Source organism: Rhamphochromis sp. 'chilingali', assembly GCF_963969265.1.
Source record: "Rhamphochromis sp. 'chilingali' genome assembly, chromosome: 7".
Classification (NCBI taxonomy): domain Eukaryota; kingdom Metazoa; phylum Chordata; class Actinopteri; order Cichliformes; family Cichlidae; genus Rhamphochromis; species Rhamphochromis sp. 'chilingali'.
In genome coordinates, this window is record NC_137934.1 from 38,753,001 (window position 1) to 38,780,468 (window position 27,468).

The 27,468-nt window shown below is 43.9% G+C and overlaps 3 protein-coding genes across 3 annotated transcripts in view; all 3 read right to left on the reverse strand.

Moving 5' to 3' along the window:
* The window catches only part of nav3 (neuron navigator 3), a 403,657-nt gene extending 395,477 nt beyond the window's left edge, over nucleotides 1–8,180 (reverse strand). Inside the window, exon 1 of the mRNA XM_080886470.1 lies at nucleotides 8,043–8,180. The gene's annotated coding sequence lies outside the window, so the exon portion shown is untranslated. The remainder of the gene's footprint in view (nucleotides 1–8,042) is intronic.
* A 7,995-nt stretch (nucleotides 8,181–16,175) lies between these two features.
* Nucleotides 16,176–19,517, reverse strand: LOC308400360 (neuroepithelial cell-transforming gene 1 protein-like; the record flags this gene model as incomplete). The annotated part of the gene is made up of 9 exons (XM_080888004.1): nucleotides 16,176–17,235; nucleotides 17,322–17,508; nucleotides 17,653–17,823; nucleotides 17,909–18,166; nucleotides 18,266–18,439; nucleotides 18,666–18,728; nucleotides 18,933–19,097; nucleotides 19,195–19,302; nucleotides 19,425–19,517. 9 exons carry the CDS (start codon nucleotides 19,515–19,517, stop codon nucleotides 16,805–16,807), a joined length of 1,650 nt encoding a protein of 549 aa, XP_080744130.1. The 3' UTR covers nucleotides 16,176–16,804.
* A 3,649-nt stretch (nucleotides 19,518–23,166) lies between these two features.
* LOC308399607 (neuroepithelial cell-transforming gene 1 protein-like) lies at nucleotides 23,167–26,627 on the reverse strand. The gene is made up of 9 exons (XM_080886973.1): nucleotides 26,350–26,627; nucleotides 26,120–26,227; nucleotides 25,858–26,022; nucleotides 25,591–25,653; nucleotides 25,191–25,364; nucleotides 24,834–25,091; nucleotides 24,578–24,748; nucleotides 24,247–24,433; nucleotides 23,167–24,160 (listed from the first exon to the last, which is right to left on the reverse strand). Exons 1-9 carry the CDS (start codon nucleotides 26,440–26,442, stop codon nucleotides 23,730–23,732), a joined length of 1,650 nt encoding a protein of 549 aa, XP_080743099.1. The 5' UTR covers nucleotides 26,443–26,627; the 3' UTR covers nucleotides 23,167–23,729.
* Between the last annotated feature and the right edge of the window lie 841 nt (nucleotides 26,628–27,468).

Sequence of the window (27,468 nt, forward strand, 5' to 3'; positions counted from 1 at the left end):
GTATTCATGGAGACTGAGTGGTTTGCATCTTTTGGCAAATACAGAGCAGCTCACGCTTTGAAATGTGCACTGAGACACTGACATGTGGCATAAGATGTGATGAACTCACATAACCTTGCAAAAAACTCACGATTCATGCGAGCCTTCTTCAGTTTACCCGCAGATAAGCCCAAGCGCTAACCCACCACGGCTTTGATGGTATGATTGATGCAATGCTGATTTATTATACAGGAATACAAAAGTGGTGGTCTTCCCATTCGTGTCAGCAACATTCCCTGGCTGTAGCTGTGGCTAAACCATCCAAGACACGCATGCACACGTATGCCACTTCTAGTTAAGCAAGTAGGATCACACACACACGTTGAGATGACCAGAAGTGAATCCAATTACTTATCCGACAAAAAAAAAAAACAACTTGCAAGAAACAATACTGAAAGTGATGCCTGTGCTCTGCAGACTCCTAAGGTGCATGTAGTGGATTTAATTCTCTCATAGTGGCATGTTGTATCGTGCAACAGACTAATGCACCGAGGGCAGATTAGTGTTTGACCAAGCTCTGATACCTTTACATACAAAAAAAGAGAGATGGCACAACAATGCAGCTAGGGTAAAAAATGGCAAAGAGAGTGGCAAGTGCAAGATCGAAATGGAGATGTAATTGTAATTGGTACTGAACCTCCCAGCTGACACGTGATAAGAGCCTGTGATGTGGGGTAGCTGTGCCTAGAGAGAACATCATTGTGGCTTATTTTGAAGATATGGGCCTCGCAGAAACAAAAGGAGCCCTGTAAAATGCAAATTACCCCCTTAATTTCCTCGAAAGTCTACAGATCTATATGTGCGCTCGAGAGCATGCTTGGTGTGATAAATCCTGAGGGCATCGCAGTGAATGTGGTGAATTCTGGAACTGGTGCATATTCATAATAAGAAAAAGAGAGGAAAGATGTTTTGTATGTGGATGTAGAAAGAGTCCAATAAGTATGACCTTTACCATTGCCTTTTACTCCACAGATCATTCCTTTAATTGACGAAGAGGCTTTTTATGTGACTGCTACACACTTCTGGCAAAAGTCTATCTTCATCTCACTGCAGTTAGCATGTAATGCGCCTGCTTCAGCACTTGCCTTGCCACTACAAGATCATTAAACTGCCATGCCATTCATCATTTCTGATTCACTCCTTGGGTGGAGCAAAAAAAAAAAAAACGGTATGATACATACCAAAGTCTCCCCTCTCTGTGCTTAATACGCACCCATTTCAATGTCAAGCTCAGCTTAAAATGAGATGGGAGATGAATGGGCCTGATGTAAATAAGAACCAAGTGTGGATATTTCTCCTTACCTTGTGCTCAGCCTGCCATGCTCAGACTAATGGGTTATCAATCTTATAGCAAATGACATAAAAATGTAGATTCACACCATTTGTGTGGTGTGCAGTGGCGGCGTTTCATATTAACGCATTAGCATGAGTCAGGGCTGAAAAAGGCCCATTTGGCCCACTGTTACACTTATATCAAGAGGAGAAGTAGATGTGGACTCTGTTATCTCACCCTTTCCAGCTTCAATCTTCAAGCCCCATTTTCATTTTTTTCTTTCATTGCAATCATTGAACTGCAGCCTGTTTTTGCCACATTGCTGCTGTTTTAGGCATCAACGTTAAGAGCGTGCTTTCAGCCCTGCCAATCAGAAGAAATGTAAGGCAACAGTCACGCCTGTTGTCAGGACTCTTTAACAGAAGTAATATACAGTCCCGATTAAAAGTTTAAGACCACTTGAAAAATAGCAAAAAAAATCATAGTTTGCTAGTTTCCAAGTAAAGCTTCAACAAGAAGAAATGGGAGTCAGACAAAACATTTTTTGAGCATGCAGTTTATTGAAAACAACACTTAAACTGGAACAGGTTGAAACTGAAACTTTTGATCGAGACTGTATTAACATCTAACTCAGTCTCAGCTCAGCTGGTTTCATTTTCTGGATATTTGCCAGAAAAATGATGGAGACAGCTTTTAATAGCAGCAAAAAGTACATCATATAGCAAGGACCAGTAGTTTACAAGTTTTAGGACACTAAAACCACTGTGCCGCTGCTCAGGTGTGCCGTGAGAAATAATCAGGTGTGCCGTGGAAGATTATCTGGTTCCACTTGATTAGTATTCTAAGTGGTCGGCATGAGAAACGGGCAGAAAAATTACATTCTCTTCCACTTTTTCTATATTCTTGTGTGTTCAATGGGAAAGTATTGATTGCTGCATCCAATCACACAGCACAATGTAGGCATTGTGAAAAAAGTAGTGATAATTTGTATGTATATTACATATAAGTGATTGAACATGATCACTACCGCTTATCACGTCCAATATGGCGGAGAGCAACGAGCACATGACGTCACAAGCAAAACCTCTACAGTGGCAGCAGCTGACTCACAAAGGAGTGAGGTACACTAGTGTCGGCCTAAAGTCAAACAACATGTTTGTACTCAACTGCTCCATGTTGACAATGTGTAGCATTGTGAGAGACTCAAATGGAAACGCACACTGTGCTAACTTTCTCTGAACCTCCAAAAGTCAAAATAGAGACATACTGAATGAGGCAATAAAAGATCTGTCAAGTGCCAACAAGGTACCTGTGTACTTGTACAAATGTGGGTTACTGGATCAGCTGTGAGACAGGTTGGTATTATCGAACAGACTAGACACTCGACTAGAGGCTCTATCTATTAGGCAATCCATTCTTCAAAATTTCTTACTGTGTGAATCCAAGGTCACTTCAGGGTAAATTCAGCCAATCCTGTCATTTTATTCATTATACTTTCATAATAGGACTGATGAAAAATTGGCTTCTTGATCATTTTCATATAAGAACCATGTCTGCGCTCTACTTCACCTTAAGCATTCATATTACATGTTCTAACTGGCCAGAAACTTTAAATTAGGAATCAGCTCCCCAAAAATTCCACTAGTTTTAATCCAGTTAGAAGGGCTGGCAATGTCCTTTCTTTTTTTTATCTTCTTACAATGCCAATTGTAGGAGCATTTAAAGCTCTTCTTGATGCAAAAATGTTGCACAATATAATGTATGTTAAATAAGCTCCTATAAAACAGAACATTTTTTCCACACTTCAGCACCCACAAACATCACAGATTGAACCTTCAGTTGATGTCCCACACACACAGTTCTGCAATTTCACGTCTATTATAAGCCGAAATGTCTGCAAATTGCCCTTACTTCTACAATACTAACACCATTTTTCACACAGATTAGTCCCCGCCCCCCAATCTAAATTTCTAACCTGTGTTCTGACCACTGCACCAAAAAGTCAAAGAAGGATGTCCAGCTGACAGTCCAGTTACAGCTACAACCTCAGAAGTCAAAGTTTTTTTCAGTCAAGACCTGACGTTCAATTCAATTCAGTTTTATTTCTATAGTGTCAACTCACAGCCACAGTTAACTCAAGGCGTTTATATTGTAAGGTAAAGTCTGAAGAGTTTTAGGGCAAAAAAATCAGACAACCCTGTGTAGGCAATCAATCGGCATCAATCGGGAAGGAACAAGAAGGTATCAGATAAAGATGATTTGCTTCTTTTTTTTGTTCAGCTGATCTGCAGGCTTTTCAAAAATTTGGATCTCCTTTTGTCACACCAGGGCTCCCATAAAATTAGCCCACGGGCTAAAGACAAACCATTGGATTCTAGATAAGGCCTTCGGTTCCTTGATTCCTTTATATATAAAAGTATAATATTGATGACCATTACTGTGGACATATACACACAACAACCTTCCAATCCTTCACTGGAGAATTTATCCACAGCTCATAGCTGCAGAGACACAAACCTACATCTCTCACGAGAAGTTCATCCAGTATCCTCAAAGAGCAGCTCCACAGGCCGTCAGTGCCACGAGGCTCTCTGCCTTGAACAGTCAGTGGTGACAAATAATCTCTCTCCTACCCTACCTCTGCTTTTTGTCTCTTATTATTCCCTATTCCCCATGCCTTCCTCCTCTCTACAAAACAGTAAAAGCAGCAGTTTGTTTTTTGCTCTTTCTCATCTCTGTGTTTTGATTACACGCCACTTTAGTCTTTTTTCCTCCTCTTTTCAACAGTCTTTAATTCTTGAGTCTTTGCTATTGTCAAATGTGCTTTGCGGTGGATTTACTTTGAGCATCCGCAAGTAGTTTCTACACAGAAAAGACTCATGAGTTAACCCAGATTCACTGTAACTCAGATGACAACTGCATGACAGGGAAGAAGGAAACTCGGAAACTGATTAGTCAGTTTTCAAGAAGAAAAAAATCTCAATTCCAAAGTAAAATCTGATGACATACCTTCAGGTACTTCTTAAGGTCCAATTAATCACATGAGTCTCCGTCCAAAAATGACAATGGAGCTAATCGATGCTGATGGGAGAGCATGTCCCTGCTCTCTATCAGGGGCCTTTAAACCCCCATCTGCCGCGGTTAGACCTAATTTAATCTGACACTTTAAATGAAATATCTTAAGCCGTCATTGATCTTGGTGAAACGCTACCCTCGTGATCCCACACAGACACAACCCAAGGGCACAAAAAAGAAGTTGTAAAATGAAAGCTTTGACATGAAAGAGAAGGAAGAGATGAGGGAAGGGAAATGAGGAAAGATCGAAGGAGACGGGAGAAGGGAAGGAAAGCTATTACTTCAAATGCGGCAGGAAGCATACTTAGAGAAAGAAAGCTAAAAAAGAGTGAAGAAGAAAAGATTAAAATATGATGAAAGTCGTGCAGGAAGCTGGAATTAGCTGATGATAAGAGTGACAGTCATAATGGAGAGCTGAACAGAAGGACCAAAGCAGGAGACAGGGGTTGAGTCCCCAGGGTTCACCGCTGCCCCTAACACACAGCATCAATGAACCAAACCAGCCCGACATGTTCCTGTTCCACATCTCAGCACCTCAAACCACCCTGGTGCTCATCTCCTTCTCATTTTAAACATGCACTTAAAATGCAGACACAGATGTAAAATGCATGGCTTCATTCCACCGGAGAACATATAAAATTATTATTACTTTTTTTGTGGTCCCAGCACCATGTGAGCTTCAAACCTTTGTCTCTTTTAACTCATTTTACAGAAACCATTTTTCCAAATATTAAAAGTTCTCTAAACAGGAATGATGTACACTAAATTTCCAGATTCTGAATCTGGCCAGATATCTAAACTTGGTTTTCAGTACTCTGACCAACTGGATGGAAACATTTCAGTCATCAAAAAATGGTCTTGAGGTTCAATATCCATCCTTATTACTTGGACAGAAACACCTGGAAGTGGTTTGGTTAGAGAGTGGATTCATTGCAAACAGAAAGCAGAAAACTAACCAAAAATGTCAGAGACGAAAAGACAAAAGGCAGCGCGAGAGGCAAACACAACTCAGTTCAACGAGCAGCTCCAGTGATGTTTATAGCCAAGACCACATCTAAATGGGGTTGAGACAAAGACAGAAACCAGAGCAAATAAAATCTGATACAAAACCAACAAAGCCACTAAAAAGAGTTTGTGTCTTTCCAAATGTAAAAACATGGTATTGCTGTGTTGTGTTATTGTGTTCCAACAAGGAGAAATTTACCAAACATGGTTAAATAATCAAATGGAGTCATGTTAGTTACTTGGATAAAAGTTTGGATCCAGCGTGAATGAATGGAGTAATGCCCATCAGCGGTTTTCAGAATCATTCAAAAGGAAATGATACTTCTAGGTTTAAGCTTCCACTGCATGACAGCACACGACAGATAGTGATGAGCGCATATACTGAGTTTCAGCAGTTATCTGATTACCTCATTAAACAAGCTGTGTTCCAGTTATTTATTTGCTGGTTTCAACTTCCTCCCTTCTCTTTGTCAAAAAGAAGAAGCTGTTTTCAGCTGCTCCCTTATTCACAGAGATCACCACAGGAGGTACCCCTGCATGTTTGATTTGGCAGATCTCTTACACCAGATGCCCTTCTTGATACAACCCCAAATGGATTGGTGGCTCCTCCTGGCATCAAACCAGAGATCTTTTACATGTCAGGCAAATGTGTAGACCACTAACTATATGCTGCTTTTCTTTCTCATACAAAGCAAAAAGGCTAAAAAAGAGTGGTACAGTGGTTAGTACTGCTGCCTCACAGCAAGCAAGTGCCTGGGTTCAAATCCCCCATGTGAACAGTGTAGAGTTATGATGTTGTGACTGTGAGGATTCTCTCTGGGTACTTCTTGACAGACTGGTGACCCGCCCAGGGTGTACCCTGCATCTTGTCCTATGGCATCTGGTATAGGGACCAGCCCCCATCCTGTATTATAGGGGAGGGGTGCTGTCCATTGTCTAAATGGATAACAATTATTGCTTGTAGTGACCATTCCAAATAACCAAAAGGACAGATATTCCCAAACACCACTGGCCTTTGGCAACCAGAGTCTGTGGGCTCTTCTTTAGAGCAGGATTCACCAGAGTTAAGGATTTCTCTTGAGCTAATAAAAACGCTTACTTATGCAGCCTCATTCACCCTACCAGACTCTATCTAGCCCCAACATGACTGCAGCGTCCTGACACGACCTCACGCCTGCCTACTGAGTTGATAGTGAACAAGACACAGACAAATCTGTCTGCTAAGGTTATTAGTATTCCCAAGGGAAGAAATTCTTACCCCTCTCAATTCTGCAGCTTCTGGTTGAACGAGTGAGGGGGAAGGGTGGGGGGGGTTAAGGCCATCAGCGGGCTCACAGCCAGTTCAGGCCTCACACCGCTCCTGTGGGATGCGGATACCAGATGCCGCAGCATCTCACTTGTTACACAATCAAGGAAATAATTGGTGCGTCTGACTTGGCTGTGTAATTCAATTAGGGCAATAAAGAAGCTGTTATTATTCGCTGGAACAAACACAGAGTCTCGCATGGCAAGACGTGCGATTTATGGTAACACATGAAATGTAGATGATTAGGGAGTTCATCCATGGACAGCTTTTAGGAAAAACTGGACTTAACAAAGATTAAACAATGATAATAAATCAGTTTTAGTTTACTGTCACTTTGTGAACACTTTAGTGTCTGTGTCATCACTCTGCTGCTATACAAGTATCTTGGATTTTCTATATTTATATACTATCCACTTTAGGATTTACTATGATTGCTATAGATTTTCTTCATAAGAGAAAAAAATGCCCCAATTGGTTTCTTATCAGGCGACTCTTTACAGCCTTGCACAGACAAAAATCAATGCTGCAACCTAGTGAATCTGTTCAGCAATCTATTATTAAAAATGTTCCAGGAATTCATGAGTCCAGGCTGTGAGGGATACTAAACAGATTAGGATGAGTCCAAATTCCCGTCTGCCTCTCATGAAAGCAAACATCATGGCTCCTCCTAAAGTGAGGTTTCGATAACGTGAACGACAAAACCTAGAGCATCTTGAGCTGACAGACATCTTGCAGACATCATAAAAGGAAAAGGACAAAAGTCCAAGAGTGCATGTCTGCAGCTGCTTCACATAAAGTTTGTCACTGTCCCCCCCCCCCGCGAAAAAACCCCTGAATGATTCCTTGTGGAAGGTAAAGATCCCGTGGCTCAGCTGGCACCAGCTCTTCAGCAGCTCTTTGATGGTGATGAAACTGATTTGAATGCCAGCGGATGGCATGAATCCGAGGAATACTGTTCAAATCGAAAGTTATATTAAGCTAACCAAAGGAAAATAGGCTATCCATGCTTGCCTCATGATCATCGCCAAATGCACGCAGTTTGAGTAACATCTGCTCCGTCTGTCATGATGCTTTCAACCATCGCTGCTTGATCATTACTCCCCGAACTGCTACATCAACCTCGCCTTGTTGATCTTCCAGCACCTTGCAAAAGTGTTTCATGTATTTACACCCATGGCAGACACACTCATTTAGAAGCAGGTGCAGTCAGGAACGATCCACACTGTGCATCATCTTTTGTTCATTCCCACAAGCCACACATTCCCACGCCCAACAACCCAGCAACACATCACCAAGTCGTAAAATGAGGCGTTTCTCTTTCAAACTGATTGCAAATTGTCTTACCTGATGCAGCTACTAAAGAACGGAGGTTTCCTTTTTTTTTAATCGCAGCTCTTCAATCACACGAGAAAACCAAGACGGCTTTTAAGAAGAGGAAACTGCTGATTTGGATCTCCTAGAGGATGTTTCTGGAGAGGACAGATCGGTTCCCAGCTCGGGTGTCTGCGGGAGAAAAAATGCTCTGTTCAGACTGAGAGAAGGCAGCAGGCTGCACACCTCTGAGCGCCAAGCCCGTTTAAGCGCTCAATGGGTGGGTGTAGCTGCTAAGAGGGACACGAGGTGGCGGTGTTGCACCCCAAATGGCAGTCTGTAGTCGCCTGTGGAGGTGGCTCTTTCTGCAACCTACTGTGGCATCTGTGAACCAGCAACAAGGGATATGAAATGTAGTCTGCCATGCAAAAAGGACTTTTATTGCAGAATCAACAGGTTGCATGTTGCTTATATGAAGTGATGCAAATCTCAAGCACAACTAACCTTATTAAATTTGTGTTTTACTTTCTATTGTGATCACAAAAGACCTAAGGAGGGAGATGTTTGTGTTACAAATGTCTCTGAGAGTACAGTATTTTATTTTACCATCATTATTTCTTCAACCTTCATTTTCTTCAGTTTGAGAGAAGGCGTTAACTAAAATTCCATTTTTAGACAGAGTTGTGTGTGAGTTGTAGGTAAGGTTCAAATGTTGATACAGGTAACCATGGCTATAATCACAGCCACACAAAAGGTATTTGTGGTGATATTCTTGTCAACAAATCATTGAGTTGATAGCTCACTGTCACTGTTAATATTTCTCCTTAGAGCCGGGCGATCGTGGCTCAAGAGTTGGGAGTTTGCCTTGTAATCGGAAGGTTGCCGGTTCGAGCCCCGGCTCAGACAGTCTCGGTTGTTGTGTCCTTGGGCAAGACACTTCACCCGTTGCCTACTGGTGGTGGTCAGAGGGCCCGGTGGCGCCAGTGTCCGGCAGCCTCGCCTCTGTCAGTGCGCCCCAGGGTGGCTGTGGCTACAATGTAGCTGCCATCACCAGTGTCTCAATGTGTGTGTGAATGGGTGGATGACTGGATATGTAAAGCGCTTTGGGGTCCTTAGGGACTAGTAAAGCACTATACAAATACAGGCCATTTACCATCCCTACCTTACTTTCCTTCCTCAATGAAATTGTTGTTGCTTTTTACACCAACACATATATTTATCATTAATGTCTTCCAGGAGGGTTAGAACACGTACAAACATGCTGGTATTGGTGGCTTGTACAAGTTGTCTTGGAACTGGTTGTGAAACCACAGGTGAAGGAGTTGAGGGTGGTGGTAGCTGAACAAATGGATGAGTGACGTTCTGGTGGGGAGTTTCACTTGAATGTCTATTCTCCATTGCTGATGGTGATGAGGTCTCTGGCTGTTCTGCAGCGTTGTCCCAGTCCTCATCCGAGCTTAACTGGATCATCCATCCATCCATCCATCCATTCATTCGCTTCCGCTTATCCTTTTCAGGGTCGCGGGGGGCGCTGGAGCCTATCCCAGCTGTCATAGGGCGAAAGGCGGGGTACACCCTGGACAGGTCGCCAGTCTGTCGCAGGGCTAACACACAAGGACAGACAACCATTCACATTCACACCTAGTGACAATTTGGATTAATCAATTAACCTATCCCCACAAGCTGCATGTCTTTCTAGTTAGAGAAATTTAAGAGGCTTATCCCTCAAAACTGTAAATACAAAAAAGTTGCACAAAATAGTTTCCCACCACAGGAAATTTATTTTGAGTGTCTTCATAGTTTTATTTTTGAAATACACCAATTTTTATATACTGCAGGAAAAACGAAAATAAATATTATACTGAAAATTTGCAAAAAAGCAGCATATGCATCAAAATAAACTATTTCCAGCAGTGCAGTATGAGTCCTAAGCATCCCAGAAACGACACCGAAAGTCATAAAGTCAAAGATAACTTTTAAAAACACCAGTATAAGCTCATGAGGCCCTGATGGTTAAAAAAAAAAAAAAAAAAAAACTACATTTCCGCGAAAATGACATCACTTCTTTTATTTTATCTATTTTATTATCAAAAACAGCAACTTTTGTGGAGCTCACCTTCCACTACTTCATTGCACTGAGGAGAGACTGTAGCATTCGACTGTGGATCCTCTGAGTCTCCTTAATGTCTTCCAGGAGGGTTAGAACACGTACAAACATGCTGGTATTGGTGGCTTGTACAAGTTGTCTTGGAACTGGTTGTGAAACCACAGGTGAAGGAGTTGAGGGTGGTGGTAGCTGAACAAATGGATGAGTGACGTTCTGGTGGGGAGTTTCACTTGAATGTCTATTCTCCATTGCTGATGGTGATGAGGTCTCTGGCTGTTCTGCAGCGTTGTCCCAATCCTCATCCGAGCTTAACTGGATCATCCATCCATCCATCCATTCATTCGCTTCCGCTTATCCTTTTCAGGGTCGTGGGGGGTGCTGGAGCCAATCCCAGCTGTCATAGGGCGAGAGGCGGGGTACACCCTGGACAGGTCGCCAGTCTGTCGCAGGGCTAACACACAAGGACAGACAACCATTCATACTCACATTCACACCTAGTGGCAATTTGGATTATCCAATTAACCTATCCCCACAAGCTGCATGTCTTTGGACAGTGGGAGGAAGCCGGAGTACCCGGAGGGAACCCACGCAGACACGGGGAGAACATGCAAACTCCACACAGAAAGACCCCGGCCTGATGGTGGAATTGAACTCAGGACCTTCTTGCTGTGCAGCAACAGTGCTAACCACCGTGCCACCGTGCTGCCCTGGATCACTGGCCTTAAAATGAAAAAAATATTAAAAAACCCCACAAACAATTTAGTTACTGGTTAGTCCTACAAACTAAAAACATTAATGTACAGTCCGGCATCAAAAGGAGTCTAAAACTGATTTTTAAAAGTCAAAAAGTTACAAAGTGCTATTTTAAGATCATATCTAAATCTGGTGAGCAGCAATGGTCTGCTAAAGATACTGTCAGCTTGTTTTTGTTTTTCTTATAATCACCACAATAAATTGTTGCTTTTAAGGCGTTTTTAAGACACATAATTACCTCCTTTTCCGCTTCCCTTTTCCCAATCTGCTTCCAGAATCTGACTCAGTCTGCAGATCAGAGGTTGCTTCAGACCTCTGCAGTTTCACCCTGGGATTTTCATAGTTTTCTGTAAATTTTTGACATACATCAACAAAATGTTGTTAGTGAAATTACAGGGAAATTTTTTGTTCTGTCTTTAATGACAGAATATTTGGTAGCAATAAACAAAAATGCTTCTTACCAGCTTTCCCCAAGATGCGAACTCTGTACTGTGACCAGTTTGCATCTGGAGTAACTCCATCCTTATTGATATTGACTCTCCCTGGTGGCCAGAAACAAGAATCTTCCGCTGGTCCTGTAAACCACTTGCAAGGAATTATGGATGCACCTCCACCATCCAGAAAATCAACAACTGCAAATGGTAGCATGCTGGTGAGAAAGCAAAAAGAAGCCAACTAGTACAGCAGTGGCAATGCCACATATCCAGACTTCAGTGGCAAAAGCACCATTTTCTGTTTTAATTCATCAAGTAATACAAGATTCATTTGTTTAGACAGATTTGAAACAAAGTAAATTCCAAGGCATGTTGAGTCCAATGGATAGCTGAAAAAGGCATTACAGTTTTCAAAGACCTGACACAGTGCTTTGACAACTTGGCAATCCTGTAAAATGTTTGCCACAATAAGAATTGTTCCCCCTACATTGAAACAGTTATCTCCCATTGTAGATAACAGCAATGTTATGTTTCTCCATACTGCCTCCTGTTGCTGCCGTTACGGAGAGTTCCAGCAGGTGTCGCTGTGGTTCTCTCTAGATGTGATGTGTACTTCCGGTTACGAGTGTACGGACGTTCATGTTGGCTGCTAATAAACGCCTGGCATACAGTTACAGCGGACTGGTTATTATAAGCAAAACCTACATGGTGTCAGAAGTGGGATATCTTAGAAATCCTGCACAGTCCAAGAAGAAAAGCGGAGCCGGTAAGGACGACGAAAAAAGCAATCACCGCACAACATGGCGGACGGATTCCGGCGCCCAGATCCTCTCATCTTTGACGGCAACGTCGCTGAAAACTGGCGTAAGTTCGAGCGCGAATATGACATCTTTATCGCCGCTGCCCACAGTGACAAAAATGCTAAGACTAAGCCCTATATACTCCTCAATCTGGCGGGACCAGAGGCCATTGAAAGGGAGCGATCATTCACGTATGCCCCCGCAGTCATATCAGCTGAAGGCATAGTAGAAGTCGCCGCGGAATCGAGGGAAGACCCCGCATGTCTAAAGAGAAAGTTCAGGGAGATCTGCAACCCAGAGACCAATGTCATAATGGAGAGGCATAACTTTAACAAAAGACAACAGAAACCCGATGAAACCATTGAAGCATACGTGAGCACGTTAAAGAACATGGCCAGAACCTGCAGCTTTGGTGCACTACAAGACGAGTTAATCAGAGACAGATTAGTATGTGGTATAACCAGTGACAGCGTCAGACGTTCCCTTCTTAAAGAGACGGAACTCACTCTTGCCAAGGCGGTGCGTATATGCCAAATAAGCGAGCTCACAGATCAACATAGCAAAGCCCTCTCTACACCAAAGCATATTACATCTGCTAGTGTGGACACTGTACAGATTAAACATGGCAAGTTCAAAAGGAAAATAAATAAACCTCTAACGAACATTCAAAATTGCAGAAACTGTGGCGGTTCGCATCCAGCCAAAAGGGAGCAATGTCCTGCTTTCGGACAACAGTGTCACGTCTGCAAAAAATATAATCATTACAAAAAACAATGCAGATCAGCAAAACCACATCACAGAGGCAAGCAAGTGAACCAAATTTCAGAGGATGCTGACCCAGACAGTGATGGGACATTTTGCATTGAGCACCTAACAATGGAGGGTGAGAACAATCACAACAAAGAAGGATACTGCACAGTCAAAGTTTTTGATAAGGCTCTCAAACTAAAAGTAGACACTGGGGCAAAATGTAACGTAATCTCACTAGACACTTACAGAAAGATCGGCAACAACGAAACCCTACTCAAGTCACAAAAACAGGTAAATCTTGTTGCTTTCGGAGGCACGAAGATCAAGACCACAGGCACAGTTACTCTCAAGTGTAAGCTAGCTGGACAGTTATATGACCTGCAATTCCAAGTTGTAAAACACGATGTGCAACCCATCATCGGATTAAAGGACAGCGTGCGAATGAAACTGGTTAGTTTCAGCAAGGAAGTCTACCAGGTTGACACAGATCAGGATGAGACACTGGCGCAGAAAGTGTTTCATGAATACACAGACCTGTTTAAAGATGAAGTCAGTAACTTACCTATAACTTACTCAATGAAACTCACTCCAAACGTGTCACCTGTCGTCAACCCTCCAAGACGCGTTCCTGTTCCTATGCAGAAAAGAGTTAAAGAGGAACTTCAAAGAATGCAGGCCCTGGGAGTAATTGAACCAGTGGAGGAGCCCACGGAATGGGTATCTAACATGGTCGCAACACACAAAAAGAATACAGATGATGTTCGTATCTGCATTGATCCAAGGGATCTGAACAAGGCACTAATGCGACCTCACCATCCCATGCGAACTGTGGAGGAAGTAGCTGCTCAGATGTCGGGAGCAACCATCTTCTCAGTTCTGGATGCAAAGAGCTCCTTCTGGCAAATCAAACTAGATCCTGCCTCATCTCTTCTCACTACGTTTGCAACACCTTTCGGCAGATTCAAATTCCTGAGGATGCCCTTTGGCATCAACACCGCTTCTGAAGTCTTCCAGAGAGCCATGGAACAAATATTCATGGGATATCCATGCGCAGTGATAGTGGATGACATCATAGTGGGAGGCAAAGGAATAGAGGAGCATGACAAAAATTTAAAAAAGGTCCTGGAGCGAGCCAGACAAGTAAAACTCAAACTGAATCCAAAAAAGTGCAAGTTCAGACTTAAAAAAGGAGAGCAAGGGACAGCGTATTCTGGCTGACAATAAACTCTGACATTGAGAACAAAGTCAAATCATGCAGCATTTGCAACAGTCTAAAGCCTCACCAACAAAAACAACCCCTGAAACTACATCAAATTCCTGATCTTCCCTGGTCCATCACAGCCACAGACATATTCGAATGGGACAATCGCCACTACCTCGTGCTCGTGGATTCATATTCTGGATGGTTTGAAATAGATAAACTTGAAAACCTAACATCTGCCTCAGTCATTAACAAACTCAAACACCACTTCTCAGTACATGGGATACCACAGAAACTGTACTCAGACAATGGCACCCAGTTTACCAGCCAGACCTTTCGGGAGTTTGCCACACACTGGGAGTTCATACACGTCACAAGCAGCCCTGAGTTCCCTCAGTCAAATGGACTCAGTGAAAGAGCTGTCCGGAGTGCTAAAAGACTCCTTGAAACATCAAAAAGAGATGGAACTGATTTCTATTTGAACCTGTTACATCTACGCAACACGCCACGAGACAACATTCTTGGCTCACCAGCACAGAGGCTGCTATCAAGACGAACGTGGTCAACCCTTCCCGTGTGCAAAAAACTGCTAACACCAACAGCAAAAGTGACAACCACTATCAAAACTCAACTCACAAAAAAGCGTAAAACTCAAAAACAGCACTACGACAAGTCCAGCAAGCTGCTCAGTCCATTAACACCAAACGAGGTGGTGAGACTACAAACACAGAGAGGACATGACAAGATTGGAGTTGTAAGTAGAGTGTGTGCTGAACCTCGCTCATATGTCGTTGAGTCGGGTGGAAAAGAATACAGGCGCAACAGACAACATCTTCTGCCTGTGAGCGAGCCTCAACCCGAAAAGCTCGCTACAACACAAGATGAACTGGAGTCATCTCGACGAGCGGATGAAACTGAACCTAATAAAACACAAACCAACAAACATGAAACAGTTCAAGTTCAACTCGACCCACCACAACATGGCACACAACAGTCAGAACAGGTGATAACACCCACAAAATGCCAAGTACGCTCTGATGACAACTTGTACCGAACCAATTCTGGTAGAGTGTCTAAACCGAATAGTAAATACGTGGATTAAAAGCACACTTGTGCTGTATTTTCTGTTTTGAAATGTGTTTTATCTCGTGTTATGTTGTTGCATACTTGTCGCAGTTATGACAATGATTACTGTGAATTTCATTTGATATTTGAAGCCTCATTTTGTGTAATCCATAACCTGATAAGTTCTTCCATCACTGTGGTGTTGTTTGATTTGGGTTTGCCTGAAAAGTGCAAAATTAAGAAGAAGAAAAAAAAAACTGAAAAGGGGGATGTAGATAACAGCAATGTTATGTTTGTCCATACTGCCTCCTGTTGCTGCCGTTACGGAGAGTTCCAGCAGGTGTCGCTGTGGTTCTCTCTAGATGTGATGTGTACTTCCGGTTACGAGTGTACGGACGTTCATGTTGGCTGCTAATAAACGCCTGGCATACAGTTACAGCGGACTGGTTATTATAAGCAAAACCTACACCCATGGAGCAAGAAACACATGTCTGTCCATCAGTGTATTTTCTGTACTGCTTAAAAGTTCCAAGATCACTTGTTATTGGTCCAGACTTATGAAGCCGTTTAAGAGGAGAGGGAACAGACATCCTCTCTTTTCTTCTGAATACTTTGCGTCTCATAGACGCGCTTGACAATTTGTTCCACAGGTTTATGAGGCCTCTGCACAATCTTTTTCAGTTTACCCAGGAAGGTTTCAAATGGGAAGCAGGAAATACTGTTGATGGGAGTTACACATGTCACACTGAGCGTTTCACTTCCTAATCGTTCTCGTCTTCGTTCTCTTCTGCCTTCAACAACTTTCATCGTCGCTCAGTCCCGTCCCTCGGGACAGTTGCATACATCATGCCGCCTCTTCAGGTGCAAGCGGCGTCCACAACTAAAGCTCCATGCAAGATCCTACACTGAAAAGTGATCCGCCTCATTCTCAGGAATCAGCTTTTTAAGAAACCAACGTGGCTCAGTTCAAAATTTTGTCTTAAACAAAACTCATCATCTCGTCTGCGATATGAGTTCATCACGGTTTTTTGCTGACATATCATCTGTTCTGGAATGAAATTAATGCCTCTGTAGTAAATAAAATAAAATAATATCTGGCTTCTAGCATCTGTTATTTAAGGAATGTATAAAAATAAGACATCTTCTGCTCAGTCTAAAAACCCAACTATGACAGAAATCTGTTTGTGTGGTACACCTCACCTTTTTAGGGGTCGGCTTTTTGTCTTTCACCTTGACATCGGCAAATGTTCAAAAACCTGCCCTAACAGCTAAAACTCTGCTGCTTTACAATACCTAAAACAATACTAGGATAGATCTGAAAATATAAAGTGTATTATCCCCCAAAGAAAGGTCTAAAAGAATGTTTAAATATGAACTTTATAGTAAACAGGATCTGATGCACCAACTCTTTCTTCAAGAACTCAGCAAACTGGCCACACCGAGTGTGAACCGTGGGTTTACTTCTTGTCATGCTTCCCTTTTAGAGCTGAACCACGTGCACCCCCCTCCAGAATACTGTGTCTCTATGGGATGCACTTGGATGGAGGAGTAAGGTAAATAGCTGCCAAGGAGGACAGTAACAGAACACTGCTGTAATAACACGCAGACACTCATAAATGTGCTGTGCTGTTTTATGTACAGGAAAAACAAAGAGGTCCATCCACGTTCTCTACCAACGCTCCACCTCACACCATCGTCTCTTTTCTCTTCCCTAAAGAACACAGAGCCTTCTTGTCCTTTTTGGTTTTATGTGTCGTGGGTGAGGATGACGTCGATGACACGGACGTCGTGGACGATGGCGGGGAGCGAGGCGAAGGGGACGCAGTGGTGGGGCTGTTGCACAGTGAGGCGGGGGCCGACTGAGAGCCTGGCTGCGGGTAGTTCTCGTCTGCTTCCTCCATGTGGATGATGGCAGAAACGGAGGAAGGGCGGCGCTTGGAACGGACGCTGCCTGTAGGCGGGCTGGGGCTGGAGGGCTCGCTCAGAGGCTGGTGGACGGCAATGGCACTACGGAGGCAGTTGAGCCACTGCTGCTTGTGGAAGACGTCGTTGACCTGCAGAGTGTGTGACTGTGCCTGGCTCGGGTCTTGGGAACGTACCCGGAAAATGTTCTTGGCTGCAGAGAAAGCAGAGAGCGTCATTAGGAACGGGGGCAAAGTGCTGCTCAGGCTACTAGCGGACACTTTCTGGGACGAGCCTTACCTTTGTCTGCATTGCTGAAGGCTCCTCTGAAAAAGCCGCCCATTCTGACATCGCCATCTTGCAGGTCCTCCAGCACCAGATCCTGCACTGCGATTGGCTGCCGGTACACCTGGAAGCACTGGCGCTCGTTCCTGGTGACGGGGCGGGTCAGGATCAGCAGGTCGGTGAACAGGAACACGTGCAGCTTCTGAAAGAATTTCCAGGAAAAACAGAAACTTTCAAACCAGAGCATCATCTGAGCACATAGCCCGCCTCATGTGGGACGGCAGCCTCGTGTTAACATGCAAAGAGAAGCACCGAAGGACGACTTGGAAGTGTGCGCTGTGCTCACCGTGCCGCTCTTGTTGCGCAGCTCCCCGTGACACAGAAGACTCTTGCACCGTTCGATGCGAGCGTCCCTCTGCCTGTCGTCCAGATACTCCAGCTTGTCGATGTAGTACTGGCACTCGGACTCCCCTTTCTTCTTGTTGATGTCAGACAAAACTCCCTGGATGACAGTGATCTGAACACACAAGCAGCCTAATTATTACATGGGAGAGGCACTATGATGGATCAGTGTGTTGAACCAGTTTGTCTCCTGGACTTACAGCTTCCTGCAGGCTGGCAGCATCGGGGTGTTCTGCTGGAGTGTGTCTCAGGATTTCCTTGAGCAGTAGGGGGTACTTGACCAGGCGGGATCTGGGAATGTCCAGGAAGCTCCACAGGTCCAGTTTCCGACTAAAAGGTGACTCGAGGCACCGCTGCAGGAAGTCCTGCACACGTGGGTCTTGCTTCTTCTGGTCCAGCAGCGCCTTGGCTGCCAGCTGGTTACTGCAGTAGTCTTTGTAGGCATTGAGCCTGGGCAGCTGCAAAGGAAGGAGGGACTCTTTATCTAACTGCTAATTCAAAATACGGTTTTACTAGCGTAAAAGCTTTTGATGGCTCAAAAAGTCAAAGACACTTACCCAGCTAATAACAATTTGCCCAATCTGGCCCACGGTCCTGTCTGGCCCCGTGGCTTTGGAGAGCTGCGCCAGAAGGTCCTCGTGCAGTGGGATGTAGGCATCCAAGTTGCCGAAAATGTGAGTAAGCTCCTCCTCTGACATGATGGACAGCTTCAGCATCGGGTCGTGGTACGCCTGTGGATGGAGCAAAGTGATCAGTAATATCTGGGCAGAGCTTTGGGAGCGGCTACTAAAAATATCTTGGTCAACAGTTTTAGGGGTACAAAAAAAAAAAAGACAGAGGAACAATCCCTGTCTTTTTATAGCTCCTGGCTGCGCTGCATTCAAAGCCTGCCAGACTGATTTAATCTGTTTGCTTTATATGTACTCCCGCTGCCTCAGAGCTTTTAAAATGACAAACCTTGCATGCAAGCTGCAGGTCCTCAATCAGATGCTGTTCTCCACGAAACAGCTCAAATATGGCCTGAGGAATGGGAGAAGGCACAGACAGATGTTTTTTTAGTAAACATGTAAATCAGGTTGTCATTACATCGTAGCCTAAACCATAGTGAGCTTAGCCAAGATGGCTGAATGGCTTCTAGTCCAATTTAAACCATTTGACACAAAGACATGTGAACTAGTCTAGCAAGCATGTAGAATTCATCCCTGTCTGGACTCCTGGACTCACCTCTTGCCGCTTGATCTCTTTGGTGGAGAAAGTTCCTTTCTGGTGGATGTCTAATGTCTCGGACCATAAGGTGCTGTTCCTCCTTTTAGGTGGTGTGGGGGCCGCTGCCTTGCTGCAAGGCTTCTGGGGCATGCCTGGCAACTTGCCATCGCCCCAGAAAGAGGCCTTCAGAAAGAAAGAACACCACATGTCAGACATGTTGAAAGGGATGTCCCTGTCCCCCCAATGCGCTGTGTTTCCATTGGATGCCGTGAGCGCTTACCTTGATGGTTTGGGCGAAGCGCCGGAAGACCCCATTCTTTACCGGAGAAATGAGGTTGGCTAGCGACGTCACCCTGCCGAGAGAACGGACGTGCTTGTTGCTGGGTTCCTGCAGAAGGAGGCAAAAACAGAAGGGGAGCTTAGTCGTGCAGTTATTCTATCATAACACTATGACTTCATTTCCAGCAGCTCTGGTCAAACATTTACAGAGTAAAGTTTCAGCCATCTCACCTCTAACTCCTTGTTGGCCTGGTTCTGGCAGTCTGTCACTTGCAGAGTCCGTTTGATAGACACCAAGCTACCCACTTCATCGTAAGCCACCATATCTTTCAGTAGAAACACAGTATCCTTTTAATCCTCACGAGTTGGCTTCAAGTAATCCACACCAGAGAGAAAAAAGGTGGCAGAAAATCAAGAGTTATAAGCACGTAAAAAGACGGAACAGATACACCTTCCCCCTGTTTGGCTTTTTCTGGCATGGGGCTCCCTCATCACTCTGCCTCACACTGACAAACCATTTGTTACATTCTTCTACATTTAGTTCAGATTTCTGATTTTACTTTTAAATCCAAAGTTAACTGAATAGTAGAAAATATGTCCAAGAGAGACACGATCTGTGCAGCAGGGCTCATTAATTACACTGTTCTGCACATACATTAGCTGAATAACTGATGGATACTCTGAGGCATTGTTTCTTTTTACCAAATTCATCAGGATAAGGGCCAGAGGCAGGAAACAGGTTGATTTTTTCATCTTGTCCCATCAGTCTTGAGCTCCTTACCTTCAGTCGTCTACAGGACAGAGGCTCTTATCATGTGAAGACAGTTTGGTGAAGGGCTGAAAGACTAAAACAGTAACTTACTATGATAAAGATTTATGATTCTACTGCACAGAGAGAGAATGACAGTAAAAAGATAAAACATTGGTATCCATGTTATTTTAAATATCAACCATTGCTCCTAACTGACAGAAACCATGACAACCAACACAGTTCTCAGTGCTAATGGAAACATTAACCCTTTAAGACTTACCATAGAACCAAGTCCGCCAGAGCTTATATTCTATTTTTACATGCTGTGGAGCCATTTTTGGGAGCATTTCAAGTTGCTATACATCAATACAACCATTATAGCCCAGATTTTAATAATATGTCTGCATTAAGTGCATAGTAATTACATAAATTGCAAAAAAGTGCAATAAACTCCCAAAAATTTGAAAATCGTTTTTGCTTTTTTAACATATATTTCTAGTTAGAGAAATTTAAGAGGCTTATCCCTCAAAACTGTAAATACAAAAAAGTTGCACAAAATAGTTTCCCACCACAGGAAATTTATTTTGAGTGTCTTCATAGTTTTATTTTTGAAATACACCAATTTTTATATACTGCAGGAAAAACGAAAATAAATACTATACTGAAAGTTTGCAAAAAAGCAGCATATGCATCAAAATAAACTATTTCCAGCAGTGCAGTATGAGTCCTAAGCATCCCAGAAACGACACCGAAAGTCATAAAGTCAAAGATAACTTTTAAAAACACCAGTATAAGCTCATGAGGCCCTGATGGTAAAAAAAAAAAAAACTACATTTCCGCGAAAATGACATCACTTCTTTTATTTTATCTATTTTATTTTCAAAAACAGCAACTTTTGTGGAGCTCACCTTCCACTACTTCATTGCACTGAGGAGAGACTGTAGATCCTCTGAGTCTCCTTAAAGTCTTCCAGGAGGGTTAGAACACGTACAAACATGCTGGTATTGGTGGCTTGTACAAGTTGTCTTGGAACTGGTTGTGAAACCACAGGTGAAGGAGTTGAGGGTGGTGGTAGCTGAACAAATGGATGAGTGACGTTCTGGTGGGGAGTTTCACTTGAATGTCTATTCTCCATTGCTGATGGTGATGAGGTCTCTGGCTGTTCTGCAGCCTTGTCCCAATCCTCATCCGAGCTTAACTGGATCATCCATCCATTCATTCGCTTCCGCTTATCCTTTTCAGGGTCGTGGGGGGTGCTGGAGCCAATCCCAGCTGTCATAGGGCGAGAGGCGGGGTACACCCTGGACAGGTCGCCAGTCTGTCGCAGGGCTAACACACAAGGACAGACAACCATTCATACTCACATTCACACCTAGTGGCAATTTGGATTATCCAATTAACCTATCCCCACAAGCTGCATGTCTTTGGACAGTGGGAGGAAGCCGGAGTACCCGGAGGGAACCCACGCAGACACGGAGAGAACATGCAAACTCCACACAGAAAGACCCCGGCCTGATGGTGGAATTGAACTCAGGACCTTCTTGCTGTGCGGCAACAGTGCTAACCACCGTGCCACCGTGCTGCCCTGGATCACTGGCCTTAAAATGAAAAAAATATTAAAAAACCCCACAAACAATTTAATTACTGGTTAGTCCTACAAACTAAAAACATTAATGTACAGTCCGGCATCAAAAGGAGTCTAAAACTGATTTTTAAAAGTCAAAAAGTTACAAAGTGCTATTTTAAGATCATATCTAAATCTGGTGAGCAGCAATGGTCTGCTAAAGATACTGTCAGCTTGTTTTTGTTTTTCTTATAATCACCACAATAAATTGTTGCTTTTAAGGCGTTTTTAAGACACATAATTACCTCCTTTTCCGCTTCCCTTTTCCCAATCTGCTTCCAGAATCTGACTCAGTCTGCAGATCAGAGGTTGCTTCAGACCTCCGCAGTTTCACCCTGGGATTTTCATAGTTTTCTGTAAATTTTTGACATACATCAACAAAATGTTGTTAGTGAAATTACAGGGAAATTTTTTGTTCTGTCTTTAATGACAGAATATTTGGTAGCAATAAACAAAAATGCTTCTTACCAGCTTTCCCCAAGATGCGAACTCTGTACTGTGACCAGTTTGCATCTGGAGTAACTCCATCCTTATTGATATTGACTCTCCCTGGTGGCCAGAAACAAGAATCTTCCGCTGGTCCTGTAAACCACTTGCAAGGAATTATGGATGCACCTCCACCATCCAGAAAATCAACAACTGCAAATGGTAGCATGCTGGTGAGAAAGCAAAAAGAAGCCAACTAGTACAGCAGTGGCAATGCCACATATCCAGACTTCAGTGGCAAAAGCACCATTTTCTGTTTTAATTCATCAAGTAATACAAGATTCATTTGTTTAGACAGATTTGAAACAAAGTAAATTCCAAGGCATGTTGAGTCCAATGGATAGCTGAAAAAGGCATTACAGTTTTCAAAGACCTGACACAGTGCTTTGACAACTTGGCAATCCTGTAAAATGTTTGCCACAATAAGAATTGTTCCCCCTACATTGAAACAGTTATCTCCCATGGAGCAAGAAACACATGTCTGTCCATCAGTGTATTTTCTGTACTGCTTAAAAGTTCCAAGATCACTTGTTATTGGTCCAGACTTATGAAGCCGTTTAAGAGGAGCGGGAACAGACATCCTCTCTTTTCTTCTGAATACTTTGCGTCTCATAGACGCGCTTGACAATTTGTTCCACAGGTTTATGAGGCCTCCGCACAATCTTTTTCAGTTTACCCAGGAAGGTTTCAAATGGGAAGCAGGAAATACTGTTGATGGGAGTTACACATGTCACACTGAGCGTTTCACTTCCTAATCGTTCTCGTCTTCGTTCTCTTCTGCCTTCAACAACTTTCATCGTCGCTCAGTCCCATCCCTCGGGACAGTTGCATACATCATGCCGCCTCTTCAGGTGCAAGCGGCGTCCACAACTAAAGCTCCATGCAAGATCCTACACTGAAAAGTGATCCGCCTCATTCTCAGGAATCAGCTTTTTAAGAAATCAACGTGGCTCAGTTCAAAATTTTGTCTTAAACAAAACTCATCATCTCGTCTGCGATATGAGTTCATCACGGTTTTTTGCTGACATATCATCTGTTCTGGAATGAAATTAATGCCTCTGTAGTAAATAAAATAAAATAATATCTGGCTTCTAGCATCTGTTATTTAAGGAATGTATAAAAATAAGACATCTTCTGCTCAGTCTAAAAACCCAACTATGACAGAAATCTGTTTGTGTGGTACACCTCACCTTTTTAGGGGTCGGCTTTTTGTCTTTCACCTTGACATCGGCAAATGTTCAAAAACCTGCCCTAACAGCTAAAACTCTGCTGCTTTACAATACCTAAAACAATACTAGGATAGATCTGAAAATATAAAGTGTATTATCCCCCAAAGAAAGGTCTAAAAGAATGTTTAAATATGAACTTTATAGTAAACAGGATCTGATGCACCAACTCTTTCTTCAAGAACTCAGCAAACTGGCCACACCGAGTGTGAACCGTGGGTTTACTTCTTGTCATGCTTCCCTTTTAGAGCTGAACCACGTGCACCCCCCTCCAGAATACTGTGTCTCTATGGGATGCACTTGGATGGAGGAGTAAGGTAAATAGCTGCCAAGGAGGACAGTAACAGAACACTGCTGTAATAACACGCAGACACTCATAAATGTGCTGTGCTGTTTTATGTACAGGAAAAACAAAGAGGTCCATCCACGTTCTCTACCAACGCTCCACCTCACACCATCGTCTCTTTTCTCTTCCCTAAAGAACACAGAGCCTTCTTGTCCTTTTTGGTTTTATGTGTCGTGGGTGAGGATGACGTCGATGACACGGACGTCGTGGACGATGGCGGGGAGCGAGGCGAAGGGGACGCAGTGGTGGGGCTGTTGCACAGTGAGGCGGGGGCCGACTGAGAGCCTGGCTGCGGGTAGTTCTCGTCTGCTTCCTCCATGTGGATGATGGCAGAAACGGAGGAAGGGCGGCGCTTGGAACGGACGCTGCCTGTAGGCGGGCTGGGGCTGGAGGGCTCGCTCAGAGGCTGGTGGACGGCAATGGCACTACGGAGGCAGTTGAGCCACTGCTGCTTGTGGAAGACGTCGTTGACCTGCAGAGTGTGTGACTGTGCCTGGCTCGGGTCTTGGGAACGTACCCGGAAAATGTTCTTGGCTGCAGAGAAAGCAGAGAGCGTCATTAGGAACGGGGGCAAAGTGCTGCTCAGGCTACTAGCGGACACTTTCTGGGACGAGCCTTACCTTTGTCTGCATTGCTGAAGGCTCCTCTGAAAAAGCCGCCCATTCTGACATCGCCATCTTGCAGGTCCTCCAGCACCAGATCCTGCACTGCGATTGGCTGCCGGTACACCTGGAAGCACTGGCGCTCGTTCCTGGTGACGGGGCGGGTCAGGATCAGCAGGTCGGTGAACAGGAACACGTGCAGCTTCTGAAAGAATTTCCAGGAAAAACAGAAACTTTCAAACCAGAGCATCATCTGAGCACATAGCCCGCCTCATGTGGGACGGCAGCCTCGTGTTAACATGCAAAGAGAAGCACCGAAGGACGACTTGGAAGTGTGCGCTGTGCTCACCGTGCCGCTCTTGTTGCGCAGCTCCCCGTGACACAGAAGACTCTTGCACTGTTCGATGCGAGCGTCCCTCTGCCTGTCGTCCAGATACTCCAGCTTGTCGATGTAGTACTGGCACTCGGACTCCCCTTTCTTCTTGTTGATGTCAGACAAAACTCCCTGGATGACAGTGATCTGAACACACAAGCAGCCTAATTATTACATGGGAGAGGCACTATGATGGATCAGTGTGTTGAACCAGTTTGTCTCCTGGACTTACAGCTTCCTGCAGGCTGGCAGCATCGGGGTGTTCTGCTGGAGTGTGTCTCAGGATTTCCTTGAGCAGTAGGGGGTACTTGACCAGGCGGGATCTGGGAATGTCCAGGAAGCTCCACAGGTCCAGTTTCCGACTAAAAGGTGACTCGAGGCACCGCTGCAGGAAGTCCTGCACACGTGGGTCTTGCTTCTTCTGGTCCAGCAGCGCCTTGGCTGCCAGCTGGTTACTGCAGTAGTCTTTGTAGGCATTGAGCCTGGGCAGCTGCAAAGGAAGGAGGGACTCTTTATCTAACTGCTAATTCAAAATACGGTTTTACTAGCGTAAAAGCTTTTGATGGCTCAAAAAGTCAAAGACACTTACCCAGCTAATAACAATTTGCCCAATCTGGCCCACGGTCCTGTCTGGCCCCGTGGCTTTGGAGAGCTGCGCCAGAAGGTCCTCGTGCAGTGGGATGTAGGCATCCAAGTTGCCGAAAATGTGAGTAAGCTCCTCCTCTGACATGATGGACAGCTTCAGCATCGGGTCGTGGTACGCCTGTGGATGGAGCAAAGTGATCAGTAATATCTGGGCAGAGCTTTGGGAGCGGCTACTAAAAATATCTTGGTCAACAGTTTTAGGGGTACAAAAAAAAAAAAGACAGAGGAACAATCCCTGTCTTTTTATAGCTCCTGGCTGCGCTGCATTCAAAGCCTGCCAGACTGATTTAATCTGTTTGCTTTATATGTACTCCCGCTGCCTCAGAGCTTTTAAAATGACAAACCTTGCATGCAAGCTGCAGGTCCTCAATCAGATGCTGTTCTCCACGAAACAGCTCAAATATGGCCTGAGGAATGGGAGAAGGCACAGACAGATGTTTTTTTAGTAAACATGTAAATCAGGTTGTCATTACATCGTAGCCTAAACCATAGTGAGCTTAGCCAAGATGGCTGAATGGCTTCTAGTCCAATTTAAACCATTTGACACAAAGACATGTGAACTAGTCTAGCAAGCATGTAGAATTCATCCCTGCCTGGACTCCTGGACTCACCTCTTGCCGCTTGATCTCTTTGGTGGAGAAAGTTCCTTTCTGGTGGATGTCTAATGTCTCGGACCATAAGGTGCTGTTCCTCCTTTTAGGTGGTGTGGGGGCCGCTGCCTTGCTGCAAGGCTTCTGGGGCATGCCTGGCAACTTGCCATCGCCCCAGAAAGAGGCCTTCAGAAAGAAAGAACACCACATGTCAGACATGTTGAAAGGGATGTCCCTGTCCCCCCAATGCGCTGTGTTTCCATTGGATGCCGTGAGCGCTTACCTTGATGGTTTGGGCGAAGCGCCGGAAGACCCCATTCTTTACCGGAGAAATGAGGTTGGCTAGCGACGTCACCCTGCCGAGAGAACGGACGTGCTTGTTGCTGGGTTCCTGCAGAAGGAGGCAAAAACAGAAGGGGAGGTTAGTCGTGCAGTTATTCTATCATAACACTATGACTTCATTTCCAGCAGCTCTGGTCAAACATTTACAGAGTAAAGTTTCAGCCATCTCACCTCTAACTCCTTGTTGGCCTGGTTCTGGCAGTCTGTCACTTGCAGAGTCCGTTTGATAGGCACCAAGCTACCCACTTCATCGTAAGCCACCATATCTTTCAGTAGAAACACAGTATCCTTTTAATCCTCACGAGTTGGCTTCAAGTAATCCACACCAGAGAGAAAAAAGGTGGCAGAAAATCAAGAGTTATAAGCACGTAAAAAGACGGAACAGATACACCTTCCCCCTGTTTGGCTTTTTCTGGCATGGGGCTCCCTCATCACTCTGCCTCACACTGACAAACCATTTGTTACATTCTTCTACATTTAGTTCAGATTTCTGATTTTACTTTTAAATCCAAAGTTAACTGAATAGTAGAAAATATGTCCAAGAGAGACACGATCTGTGCAGCAGGGCTCATTAATTACACTGTTCTGCACATACATTAGCTGAATAACTGATGGATACTCTGAGGCATTGTTTCTTTTTACCAAATTCATCAGGATAAGGGCCAGAGGCAGGAAACAGGTTGATTTTTTCATCTTGTCCCATCAGTCTTGAGCTCCTTACCTTCAGTCGTCTACAGGACAGAGGCTCTTATCATGTGAAGACAGTTTGGTGAAGGGCTGAAAGACTAAAACAGTAACTTACTATGATAAAGATTTATGATTCTACTGCACAGAGAGAGAATGACAGTAAAAAGATAAAACATTGGTATCCATGTTATTTTAAATATCAACCATTGCTCCTAACTGACAGAAACCATGACAACCAACACAGTTCTCAGTGCTAATGGAAACATTAACCCTTTAAGACTTACCATAGAACCAAGTCTGCCAGAGCTTATATTCTATTTTTACATGCTGTGGAGCCATTTTTGGGAGCATTTCAAGTTGCTATACATCAAAACAACCATTATAGCCCAGATTTTAATAATATGTCTGCATTAAGTGAATAATAATTACATAAATTGCAAAAAAGTGCAATAAACTCCCAAAAATTTGAAAATCGTTTTTGCTTTTTTAACATATATTTCTAGTTAGAGAAATTTAAGAGGCTTATCCCTCAAAACTGTAAATACAAAAAAGTTGCACAAAATAGTTTCCCACCACAGGAAATTTATTTTGAGTGTCTTCATA